General features: G+C 40.7%; 1 protein-coding gene across 3 annotated transcripts in view; it reads right to left on the minus strand.

The window, feature by feature from the left end:
• The window catches only part of LOC137062081 (oxysterol-binding protein 2-like), a 29,922-nt gene that overhangs the window by 4,821 nt on the left and 11,640 nt on the right, over window positions 1–13,461 (minus strand). For 2 of the 3 annotated variants that reach the window (XM_067432858.1, XM_067432860.1), the window contains exons 3-10: window positions 7,188–7,438; window positions 6,942–7,110; window positions 6,433–6,556; window positions 4,273–4,339; window positions 2,218–2,346; window positions 1,885–2,130; window positions 1,458–1,578; window positions 422–525 (exon numbers count right to left, since the gene is read on the minus strand). In XM_067432858.1, coding sequence (XP_067288959.1) covers window positions 422–525; window positions 1,458–1,578; window positions 1,885–2,130; window positions 2,218–2,346; window positions 4,273–4,339; window positions 6,433–6,556; window positions 6,942–7,110; window positions 7,188–7,438 — 1,211 coding nt within the window. The remainder of the gene's footprint in view (window positions 1–421; window positions 526–1,457; window positions 1,579–1,884; window positions 2,131–2,217; window positions 2,347–4,272; window positions 4,340–6,432; window positions 6,557–6,941; window positions 7,111–7,187; window positions 7,439–13,461) is intronic. The other variant, XM_067432859.1, reaches the window with a different exon arrangement.

Here is a 13,461-nt window from a genome sequence, read left to right on the forward strand (position 1 = left end):
CATGCGAGCCGGAAAGCATGCTCGAATTTCCTGGCGGAAATCCACCAGTACCACTCAAAGTATATTACAAGTATATTATATTACAAGCTTACCATTGTGAATTGGGCTAAGGTAATGAGATAGTTTTAAACAATGGCTGGTTATGTACTTGCGTAAAAAATTATTTTGCATATTTTTTAATCCCAAAAGGTTACGGACTGCAGCTTTACAGTAAAATAAACAAATGTGGAAAACATTTCTAAATATTCATATACTATAATTGCATATAAATAATACTAAAATATAAACATCATGAGTCTACGGATTACTTTAATAATACATTTATGGTGATTTTGTTTGTTTTCGAACAACATTAAAGTGAGCATACATAGCAGAAGAGTAATATGAACTCATAACAAACAAGGAGAAACCGTACACATACTTGGTCAATCCATAGTTTGCCCACGATTATGTTGTGCACAGTGGAGGTCACCTTGCTCCACACGTAGTGATTCCCACTGGCGTGGAACTTAAGGTGAATGTTGCCTGGAGAGAGTAAAGAGAGGTATCATGACCAAATAATAGCATGAGAGGGAGAAATGTACCTGGAAATGAACCATGCTGATTCCCTCTAAAAACAGCTCAAAGCTGCAAGGAGAGCTGCAATCATTTTTTTATAAAAGGTTCTGTAAAAATAGAAACCTTTCTACAAATGAAATTTTCATTTTGAAGTAATGTTCCCGGGAAGTAGCATATCTATACAATTGCATGAGCACAAAGCGAATCTAGGTGACTACTGTTGTTTAAAGTTACATTAAGATTTAAATAAAAAAATGTAGTGATCGCTTTAACACATTTATAGAATATTATTATATTATTGCTGTTTTGTTCTGCTATACATTTTCTTTTAGTAATTAATAGACTGGGTGAACCCAGCCCGATCCACCGACGATTTGATTACTCCCTACAGCTCAGTCTGGAAACCTTTACATACTTTTATCCTGCTTCTGTTCCAAATTAGCAGTGACCAATCACAAACCAGCTTATCCACCTGACTCACTATTGGCGGGTTTACACAATGATGGATAGAGAAGCGATGGACCGTTGATTTGATTGGTTGAAGGACAATCCCGTTGCATATAGAGTCATTTGAACTATGTCATTGATCACGCATCTTGTGGTCTGATTGGTCGAAGGACTATCCAATTGCATACAGAGACATTTGAACTATGCCAGTTTATCACGCCTCTTGTGCAGTAAAAATACAGAGCCTCCCCAGACCGATGTTCAATGTTAAAAGATTGAGCTTGGTCTGCTGACAGCCACACAATATAATCAAGGTTTTAAGGTAACTCTGGACTGTGTACATAATAAACTAAAAAAGTGGTAGCTATTCAACAGCCTAAAAGGAGTTGTGAGTGATGCATTGTGTGTGTGACGATGTGAAGGTCCTCTAAAGGTGACTCATGATGAATTACCTAATGGCATGATAGAGATGTATTTGCCACGAAATTTGCTGTCGATGGTGATCTCCTGCCACAGGGTCCAGCCTCGCTGCGATACCACATGATGGGCTGCTGCGGGAGGGTGATGACTTATCTGTGAGAGCGAGAAAGAGAGAGAGAGAGAGAGTAAAAACGGTAATACTAAATAAATAGACATTTCAAAATAACAATTTATTACATTATAAATGACTTTACTGTCACTTTTGATTAATTTAATGCATCCTTGCTGAATAAATGTAAAACAAATTCTTACTGCCCTCTAACTAATCTATAATGCGGATTTATTTATAAAGTATTATCATTAATATTATTATTATAAACATTTCTGATTTATTATGTTTATTATTATTATAATATATAATCAAATTAATATTTGTGTACTATGAGTGTGGTCTCGGACCTGTTCACAAATGGAGCGGTATCCGTACTCCTCCACGCGGTCCAGCTCATAGGTCTCCCCTAGCAGAGGGTTGAAGGGTTTCCCTGTGCGGTGGATGGTGGTTGAATAGGAAGAGACGGAGAAGGCGGCGACCAGACACATCTGCTCCAGAGAGGAGTCACAGTGTGCCGCCCGGTCCAGGAGCTCGCTGTATTCAAGATCCTCCGTCAAACGCTGCAGCATCGAAAGCGGCTCGTTGAAGTTCACCTTGAATTGAGGATTCAGGCAAACTCAAAACCAAGTGAAGATTCAGATATCAACAGTCAGCTACACCAAATCTGGAACTTCTCTTACAGGCATGGGGATCTTGGAGAGCTCCTTGCCGATGCAGTTCTTCATGATGCTCCACAGGTTAAGAGAGTAGTTGGGCTTATCTGGGATGCGACAGCGTCTGCCCCTGCGCAAGTAGCTACCAGAACTGTCCTGTGAACACAGAGAAGACACTTTAGTGAACAAACACAAGGGACAGTTCACCCAAAAATGAAACTGATGTCATCATTTACATCATCGTTTTTGCCGTTCCAAACCCATAAGACTTTCTTTTATGTTTAGAACACAAATTAAGATGTTTTTTTTTTAATGAAATCTGAGAGATTTCTGTCCCTCCACTAAAAGTATATTCACCCATTTTGACGCCTCAACATGTGAAATCAACTTTCCCTGGAGCTTGTGATATATAAAAGGTCATGGTAATATAAGAATATCCTGTAAGTTTCAGAGCTGAACATGTCCTTGTTAGCCAAAGAAAAACTGTTATAGACACCAGGCCCAGAAAACGATACTGTTCGCAGCTTGACGTCATCGACTGACGAAACACCGCCTCTACATAATATTAGGCACGTATAGTTTAGTAGCCCCGCCCACCGACAAGACATTGCGCTATTCCTGGTTGTGGCAGAACACAGTCGCTGCATAAGCTTCCTTTGGATCATAATACAAGGAATGTGTGGATGAACTTTATTTTTAATGAAGTTCCAGCTGACGGGGGGAAGACATGGTGTTCACTTAATTTCACTGCGGAAATGTGTGTGAACAAATTTCAGGTGCCGCTGGATTTGTAGACATATTGAGATTAAAACACAATGCTGTTTCTTCTATATTAGGACTTTAGCGTGTTTTCCAGACGGGCTACCAAAACGTAAGCTAGTTGGCAGGCCGATGAATCTTGTAATATTCCTTTCTTGTTCTGTGCTATTCTCTCTCTTGACTTGACACTTAAACGGTGCGCACCACAGGTGTGTGCATGCGCGGTTCACGCTTATAACAAACGATCGTGCGGGCTATGTAATACAAAATAATAATTCAATCAATCATGGGTGGATGAGAAATAAATCATTGTGTTTGTTTGATAAAGACGTACTTGAATCATTCTGGCCGCTTTCAAACCAACCCCTCCCTCATGTGAACTGAACTGAAGTGAAATGAGCTGAAGCTCATTAAATATGCAAATCTTATCCAATCCTAGCCGTGGGCGTTTTCTTCCAAGTCTCCAGTGCGGCATGCCCATCAAAACCCAGCGTTTTGGAGAGAGCCTCAAAACCAGTGTAGAAATAGCCTATTACTTATTACTTATGATGTTTTTGAATGTAAAAACCACACGAAGGTCATTAGTTGACCTCAGACAACAGTATATAAAAAAACAAACAGTTCATGACATCTTTAAGAGATTATTCAGATCCTTCAGAAATCATTCTAACATGTTGAGATTTGATGCTCAATTATCAATGTTGAAAACAGCTGTAATGCTGTCTATAAATGATTATTTAATTTAATATTATTTAATTATTATATAATATTATTTCTGATGATTTATTATTCTTACTATTAACTTAACATTAACTTTTTTGCTTACCAGCCACTCTGGCTATTGTTTTTTAAAGTTACTACCCACTCATCATTTTCACTGGCCACAATTTTGACATAGATACCATGACAAAACTCCCATATTTTTTCAATTATAATTTGGCAGCAAATTATATATTAAGCTGCTGTCACTTTAAGACCTGCTGCATGGATCCATTGTACTGATACACGTTTTCTTTCTCAACTGTTTAAGTTCACTTAAAACATAACAGGTGGTTTATTCCAAGTTTTTTGAAGTGTCAAAATGGTAGTTGCGGAGACTGTCTATGGAGGGACAGAAACCTCTCAGATTTCATTAAAAAATATATTTTCATTTGTGTTTTGATTTGAAGATGAACAAAGTCTCATGGGTTTGGAACAACATGAGGGTGTGTAAATGATCAACAAATTTACATTTTTGAGTGAATTAATTAAGATATTTAACATTATTTTCCATGTGTGGTTTAGTTTCGATATATCACGGCTAAACAAAAAGCCTAAACTCACATTATCGTCCTGGCTCCAATTACTGGATAAACTTCCACTGGTCACGCTCTGGTTTATACTCAAGTGTCTGAGAGACATACACAGAGAAACAGAAAAGTGAAGGATGAAACATCATCTGCCTCTTAAGGGGGTCGCACACCGGACGCGAAGCTCAGCGCCGCGTCTCGGGTATCTCACACCAAACGTGCACATAAAATACGGGCAAGCTCAGTTTTAAAACAATTTCTGACAGAATAGCTGCACGATGAGTGAAATCAGTATGTAGGATTGAAGATTTGAGGGAAATATAATATAAATGTAATATCAAAACTTGAAATGGAGCTCTGTGGCGTGGCAGGATTTTGAACAAATTCCTGAGTCACCGCGGATAGGCGCCGAATGCCGCCGCCGGTGTGCGTACACTCATTGAAAATAATGTGTTCGAATTTTAAAGACGCGGCTTTGAGCTTTGCGACCGGTGTGCGACCTCCTTTACTGTAAATATATACTGTACTGAAGGAAGATCATTTCTATTTTCAGGCACAGAGTAGATAAAAACATAAATGCTTAAAAACGTTTGTTTCACAATTATTCCAAATGCTTTAAAAACCGTTTGTTTCAAAATTATTCCAAATAGCATCCACTTATTTTGGCAGAAAATTGCCCATTTATACAGGTAAAGACCATCTAACTGACATGAATAACCTATATAATTTTATAATAATAGTGCAGATGTTTCAGTCCACAAATGATAATTGTAAAAGCTAAAACAATTGTGTAAATCGTGAAGATTAGCATAAATGAGATAGTAAAACCTAGGCACTCTGACTCCCAGAAATTCAAAAAAAAAAACGCCAATCAAATCTGATCTTGTTATTTTATTAAGCTCTTGTCCTTTTATATGCATCAGATGGTCAGCGATTGGACTGTGGGTGCGCCATCTGGTTCAGTGAGTAAAAGCCATCAACTATTATGTGTTCTACACTCACCTAAAGGATTATTAGGAACAGCATACTAATACTGTGTTTGACCTCCTTTCCCCTTCAGAACTGCCTTAATTCTACGTAGCATAGAAATGTTGTCACATATTGATAGGATAGCATCTTGCAGTTGATGGAGATTTGTGGGACACACATTCAGGGCACGAAGCTTCCGTTCCACCACATCCCAAAGATGCTCTATTGGGTTCAGATTTGGTGACTGTGGGGGGCATTTTAGTACAGTGAACTCATTGTCATGTTCAAGAAACCAATTTGAAATGATTCAAGCTTTGTGACATGGTGCATTATCCTGCTGGAAGTAGCCATCAGAGGATGGGTTCATGGTGGTCATAAAGGGATGGACATGATCAGAAACAATGCTCCGGTAGGCCATGGCATTTAACCGATTCCCAATTGGCCCTAAGGGGCCTAAAGTGTGCCAAGAAAACATCCCCCACACTATTACACCACCACCAGCCTCCACAGTGGTAACAAGGCATGATGGATCCATGTTCTCATTCGGTCTATGCCAAATTCTGCATCTATCATCTGAATGTCTCAACCGAAATCGAGACTCATCAGACCAGGCAACATTTTTCCAGTCTTTAACTGTCCAATTTTGGTGAGCTAGTGCAAATTTTAGCCTCTTCTTCCTATTTGTAGTGGAGATGAGTGGTACCCGGTGGAGTCTTCTGCTGTTGTAGCCCATCCGCCTTAAGTTTGTGCGTGTTGTGGCTTCACAAATGCTTTGCTGCATACCTCGGTTGTAACGAGTGGTTATTTCAGTCAAAGTTGCTCTTCTAGCAGCTTGAATCAGTCGGCCCATTCTCCTCTGACCTCCAGCATCAACAAGGTATTTTCGCCCACAGGACTGCCGCCTACTGGATGTTTTTCCCTTTTCACACCATTCTTTGCAAACCCTAAAAATGGTTGTGCGTGAAAATCCCAGTAACTGAGCAGATTGTGAAATACTCCGACCGGCCCGTCTGGCACCAACAACCATGCCACGCTCTAAATTGCTTAAATCAGCTTTCTTTCCCATTCTGACATTCAGTTTGGAGTTCAGGAGATTGTCTTGATCAGGACCACACCCCTAAATGCATTGAAGCAACTGCCATGTGATTGGTTGATTAGATAATTGCATTAATGAGAAATTGAACAGGTGTTCCTAATTATCCTTTAGGTGAGTGTATATATGAACCTGTGCTGTGAGTGATCGTCTGCAGGCACTGTGATGAAGGCTGGAGAATCTTCCATGGCATCAAAGAACTCTATGTCTTCATTTTCTTCACTGGATTCCCCCTCCGGTGTTCGTTCTGCCCCTTCTAAAGAGCAACACATGGAAAATCTCATTTAGTGCTAGGTCAGCATTATTAAAATGTTTATTTTATTTTACTTTTTGCAGTTTTAAAATAAAGATAATTATTTACACTACCATTCAAAAGTTTGGGGTCAATAAGATTGTTTTTTAATGTTTTGGAAGTTTCTTGTGTTTACCAAGACAACATTTAATTGCAGTTATTTAATCAAAAATACAGTAAAAAACAATAATATTGTAAAATATTACAATTTAAAACGTTTTTTATTCTATTTGTACTTTTTGGAGCATAATGGCCTCAGACTCTTTACTCTTCACACTCATTGTAGAGAAAAAAGCAGACATTCTGCAAAACAACTCTTTTTGTGCTTAATGGAAGAAAAAAGTATCACTATTGTGTGTACTGGGCGCTTCTCTCCAGGCTCTCTCCAGATTGTTATGCTGTTTGGCTAGCTGTTCGATAGTCTCCTCCAGGTGGTGGCGCTGTTCCCTTTCATACTGAAGCGCACGCTGCCACCGTCGGCTGTGTGTATCCGCTAAATCCACAAAGTCCTGGCAGGCCTAATAAAAAGACCAATCGTTTAGATTCATCATTCATTTAATTTTGTTTAATATGCTGTGCCAATTGTGAGACTCACATTTATCATAGCATTGGAAGTGATGCGGAAGAGAGTGGCTCGCTCGTTAACGGTCTTCAGCTTATCGGCACCGTCGTTAGGCGTGCGCAGGTCCTCCAGTTCACTGAGGGAGCGCTGGAGGGCGGCACCGTGCTTCCCTATGAGCTCATTGCAGGTGTTGAGGTCTTCAAGCTTGCTGGCCAGAGTCTTGAGCGCCCCCTGGATCAGAGCACGATCTGGCTGGGCTAGTGGACCCTCGTCACCTGAGTCATCTATAGAAAAGAAATAAACGAAGAGATAGATTGCAAATTAATGAGATGTTATAAGTTCATTAAAGCTTAGCCTTATTTTAATTTGCGTCAATTTTAAATGTACAATTAGCAGACAAATGTCCATTGACGACATATGACATGCTTTTGATTAACATAAAAAATATTTGAAAACTTTTTATGCACTATTTTCTAGGGCAGTGGCTCTCAACCATTTTGACTCAAAAGCCCCCCACTCTTCAACACAATATTTAAAGGCCCTTCAAATAATATTGACTGAACTATAACTATAATATACTGTATATTAATTTATTATGGATATTAAGGAGAAACTTGGGAGTGTCTATATGTAACGGAGGCCAGCTAGTAGTTGCTGTGCGAGTAAACCTCACTCCTCTGATCTCAAGAGATGCTCTAGCGGTTGCAGCCTTTAGCCTCCTTGTTAGAGCGTCCGTCTCTCATGCCAGCGGACCTGGGTTCAAGTCCCGTTTGGGTTCAAACAGGAGGGGTTTTATTGGTGCCGTGACCCTGCTGGAAGTGAGGTTTAGGGGAGTGAGTGTAACGGAGGCCAGCTTGTACAGGAGGGGTTACATATATTGATACATTAGTTAACCACAATTCATTTTGTGATTCCAGACATTTTCAGAACTGTACCCTTTTTTTCAATGAGAAAGGATAGAAACTCTGTGTCCCATGAACCCGGTGTCTGAAGCATGCAAATGCCAATTTTGTCACGTGGAGTGTACATGCCTGCATTAGACATCATCAGATTTTAATTATCTGAAGGAAGACGCTCAGGCATGACTGAAGCATGGCAACACACCACAGCATACGTTAGCTTCTCGGGGAACGAGGGGTTACATACGTAATCCTAAAACGTTCCCTTTTGAGGGAACTCCACACTGCTTCAGTTGCTGACACTATGGGAACATTAATACCCACTACACCATGCTGACCAATGCCTGCCTGTGCACTGGGAAGGTCACCAAGCCCAATCTTTTCAGGCTTAAGCACTGAAGGACTCGATGGGCCTCGACCCAGAGTAAATGCATCAGCAACCAAGCATCTTGTGATAACACAGCCTTACTTCCTAGAAAGCTCAGTGTTATAGGCACTAGAAGAAAAAAACATGAAGCCTCCATATTCAACTGTTTCTGATTTTGGATTCCTGCATTAGACCAGTCCCAGCCACAGCTTCAGGACAGCCCAGAGACCGTAAAAGCAAAACAACCAGGGACAAATCCTCAACTAAGTCCTCAGCTAAGCACTACATTTAACAGCTGGACCATGAGATAAACATAAGTACTCAAAGCAAGTCTACATATACTAAACCTGAATGAAAGCCTAAGGGTGCAGCGTACCAAAGGGAGCTGAAGAGCAACAGGGAATGGGTTGATAACCACGACACACCATTCCAACCTGTTCAAATCCCTGTTCCGACATTCGAGTAGCCTAGGGAAGTGGATCATTTACAAGGAATATAATCCTGCTTCGATACCGAATATAACAAATTGGGGAGGATGACAATTGAGAAAATGGAAGATCTAATACTTAATGTGGCCAGGGAGCTCAGCCCTTCTTCAACAACTGGTCGATGAACTGGAGAGAATAACATTGTATTAATACCCAATCTGATAGATTGCGGAAAGCAACAGATGAGTAAGTGGGCCACTTCTGCAGCTTAGTTCACTTCCACCCTCATCTGTCAAGCGCTAAACAATGAGCATACTTACTGACCCTTGAGAGGCGAACCCCAAATTTAAGACACCTATATTGACAAAGTCCACTACATTCTCTAACATCTGCTCATTCCTCATGGACTTTAGGAAGTGTGTCAACATTATGACTATGTTTCAACAAACACTTTCCGGTTGAATAAGTTGGGGTGACTGATGGAAGCATTATTAAAAAAACACCAGCTTTTAATCCATCAAGCTTCTTCTTTCTATGTTGGACCTATGCTGGAGAGAGGGAGGGCACCCAATAAACGCAAAGGGGTCGCATCATCTCACCATGATCAATGCCTTCAGCAGCCCTTGGAAGACCTTACATCAGAGGATCATGCTGTACTGCAGCCTTATTCTGAACCAGATAAGAAAGTGAATCGGCTCATCTCACCGCAATTTAACACTCTAACTTAACATTAGTCCGTAATCTGTGCCTAAGCCCCTGTGAAAGCAGGATGTAAGCATTAAAACTGTATCCACTCTAATCTACAAGCCTAGAAAGCTGGAGAGGGTGACAGAATTGTATGGAGCTCTGCCTGTCTCTTTAATTCCTCCATAGGAAACCTCCCAGAGTAAGTTGGAGGGGGAGTTACCTAGGGCGAGAGAGAAATATGTTTCCTCCATCTCTTTCCAATATTGTTCCTTCAACATTCCCTCACATATCCCCAGAGAAGGATATGTCTCCTGAAGCTTCCTACGTAACTTCTCTTATGAACCACATCACTGGTGGTCCGAAGAGGCCAGACAGCAAGATCATAACATAAATGAGCATCAATATCAGAGCATAAAAAAACCTGCATTTCTTCTCTTCTCTTCTCTAGCTAGTTTCCTAATCGAATTGTCTAATATGTCGTTGTGTACTACAATGATTGTTGGCTCTTTGATAAATGCTTTGTTCTTCTGTAAATCACTTTGGATAATCAAGGAGTAAATCAAGGAGTTTTTTATTTTATTTCTCCTTATCACAGACGCCTGCCTCTGTGGCTACTATAGAAGCTTTTGAAAAGAGTGCTTTGTGGCATGGATGTGGCTTAAGCAGCTTTTTTTAGGACTCAGGAGATAATAACACTCAATAAGTAGATCCCTGCATCACAAGTGACCCAAACATGACCTCCCCACCCAACAACCCATGCAGAGTTTTGGGTGGGGAGGATGCAAAACGACACTGGCAGCACTGCTGAGCGGAAAATTGGTGGACTTCAAGGTGTGCAGAGCACCATTAACCAATCCCACCACCGCATTTGTCTTGCCATTAGCCACAAAGGGCTAGAATAGTGGAGATGGATGCATTTTAACACCCGCCACTACTCTTTCCACCTACAATCTCACAATCGAAGCCACCGCACAGCTTCAGCAGATATGGGGCCTGGACCATGAGGTGAAGACACTTAACTCTTATCCCTCAAGAAGGAGCTAAGCGAGAGCAGAGCATCCTCACTGGATTTAACAGTGAGTGCATTTGGATGCAGAGGAGCCGGATTTATTGAAAGCATCTGCCTCAACTCTCTGGACATCAAAGGGTGTTTTCACACTTGTAGTTTGGTTCCCTTGGTTCATTTAGTCTGGAACAAGACATTTTTTTTTTTTAGTCCTGGTTCGCTTAGCATTCACATTGCTATTTTTGAACCTGATTGTTTGGCTTTTATACAAAACAATGCCGTGTGCTGGGATAAATGTGCTCATTGTATGTGAGTAGCCTACATATTATTGTATTTTGACCAGCTGAGAACTCATGAAGAGCTTATAAAATGTGTAAAGGAGTAAAAACAGTGGAAGGAATCCCTCCATCACACACATAATTCTGCTACAAGGAGAAGCAGTAGTGTTGCCTCTACCAAACTGTGATGGGCAACATTATGACTATGACAAGAAAAAACAGGTATGCGTGAGAATTCTATACTTTTTAGGGTCTCAATTTCCTGTTTTTGGTTTGTTTATGTCTTTGATCCGTGTTAAATTCATATTTCAATGTGGAAGCGGACCGAGACCCATCTTTTCTTGATCTGTTTGTTTGGTGTGCACCAGGGTTCAGATGGCAGCGTTCAAACTTATTTAAATGAACAAGAATAAAAGAGCAATCGAACCAAACATGCCAAGTGTGAACACATCCTAATTCCTCTGAGCTATACAGGCCCCATAATATGCTCTCAGTCAGGCCAGAACCCAGCAAGCAAAAGCAGTCATTCAAATATCTCTGTAAACTTTAGACCCAAAGAAGTCTGGCTATGAGTAATCCACTTAAAATAAATAACCTTGATATTTGGTTACATGTCGTTTTTGCCAAAATAACTTGCATAATATTTACTGCCAGACAAAATGTTGCCTAGACGTCAAGACTGCATTTGGAAGGCTATCAACATCTTTTTAAAGGGTTACTTCAGCGATTAGCATATGGCTTTGTATCAGCAGAAACCCTGGAGTATATTCAAATGATTGTGCTCCCCCTCCTCATATCCCCCTGAGACAAGAGATTTATGCATTTTATTTCGCAAATATCGTCAATTTGAGTCATGGGAGGAATTTTTGGCCAGAGGCTAAAGACTACAGCCAGCAGACGGAGCCATTTACGCATGTTTTCAACTCGCACGTGGGGGATGGGAGATCGCACTCTCAGCTCAGCTTGCAGCCTCAGACATTCATGGAAACGGTGCGGCCGGAGGAGCAAAGTAATTGTTTCAACTTCTCATAATTCCTATTAAAGTTAAGCTTCCAAAGGCATGAACTGAAAACACGCCAGACTGAACACACACTGAGAATCTATCCCACGAGTGTGGTCGAGTTTACCTCAGCTCTCATGACGAGAGCTCATTCAGCTTAACATGGATGTATGTAATTTGACTCCTGCAGTTTGCGGTGTGACACTCCCTCAGCGGCTAAATCACATGAACAGACACGTTCCGTTTTTAATTGTAGTGTCTGTTCTCTAACTGAACTGATTTTATGAAAATGACTGCGGTCGTGGTGGGAAAGTGAAAGTGATCCAGTCACAGTGATTCAGTAGGGGTGGCTTTGGGAGTGGCCTTGTAGGGCAGCAAAGCATTCTGGGAATTGTTGTCTTTCATCCCCATGAGACAAAAATACATTTTCTGTCTTTTCTCAGTCTAGAAAGCACCAAATAAAAAAATTATTTCACATTACTACTACATTAATGACCCAGTTTAAATACAGATTAATCTTCCCAGCGCTGAAGTACCCCTTTTAACGCAACATTTGGGCTTCCTGAGTCAACCTGGGTGTAATGGGTCTAATAAATCTCCCTTTTGGATTGAAAGCTTCCACATCCAAAAACTGGATTTGAGAGCAATGGAGATATCAGGAGAAGCCCACAAAAGAGAATAGACTCGTCAGACTCCTCCCTACAGTCCCCTCGCTCAACCTACAATCCCCACTATCGACCCCTTGCTGCCGCCTCAGCAGCTGTGGAACCCAAACCGTGAAGTACAAATGCTCGTCTCTCATCCCTCAAGAGTGAGTCAATCTGAAACAGAGCTACCCACAGCGAGTAAAGTGCATCAAACTCCCTTTGGAGCCTAATGCGTTCCATCCAAAGCTTGATTCTCTCCCTTGAGAGAAAATCAGGCAAGAACACATCCCTTGTGTTCACATGCACATACAAACAAAACAGCTTCCTGAAGACAAGAAAGCTGAGGATGTATAATGCAGGCACCCTTTTATATGCTCAGGCACTCCGTGAAGTCATCGGACTGCCGTCGGCCATGTAAGATTAATTGGCGTGAATTCACACTTGCTTCAGAAACGGAATTCCACACCCATAGCATCAACAACTGACAGAATCAAGTTCCCTCAAAAGGTAACAATAATTTTTGAGGTGAGAGAAAAAATATTTGAATGTTTATCATACTATTTTCCTCACAGAGTAAAAAAAAATATATAGCTGCCTTTAAACTGTAGAAATGGGTTCCTAGCAAGGGGATCATACTATTTGGGCTACTTTGCCATTCAAAAGTATGAAAACCTCTGGACTTCAATGTTAAGTTAATTTCTTTATCCACCTTTTGTTTGTTTTTTTTGCAAATTAATAGACGATTAAAAATTTCATCGTGTGGCAATCGAAAGTATGGCACATTCCTTTAAACAAGTGAAGTAATTGTGTGTTAGGATGTACTCCAGCCAACAGAGATGAGCAAATGTACTGCAGTCTACTACAGGCTGAACTAAACAAGTTTATAAATAGCACAGACGCGCCGCTGGAGGGGTCTGATGTGACAGATGAGAACTAAAATGGTTCTTTTGTGGAGGTCTTTTCAATTACAAGCATATTTTTCAGGCAAGCTTTAA

This window comes from Pseudorasbora parva, chromosome 23, assembly GCF_024679245.1.
Source record: "Pseudorasbora parva isolate DD20220531a chromosome 23, ASM2467924v1, whole genome shotgun sequence".
Lineage (NCBI taxonomy): Eukaryota > Metazoa > Chordata > Actinopteri > Cypriniformes > Gobionidae > Pseudorasbora > Pseudorasbora parva.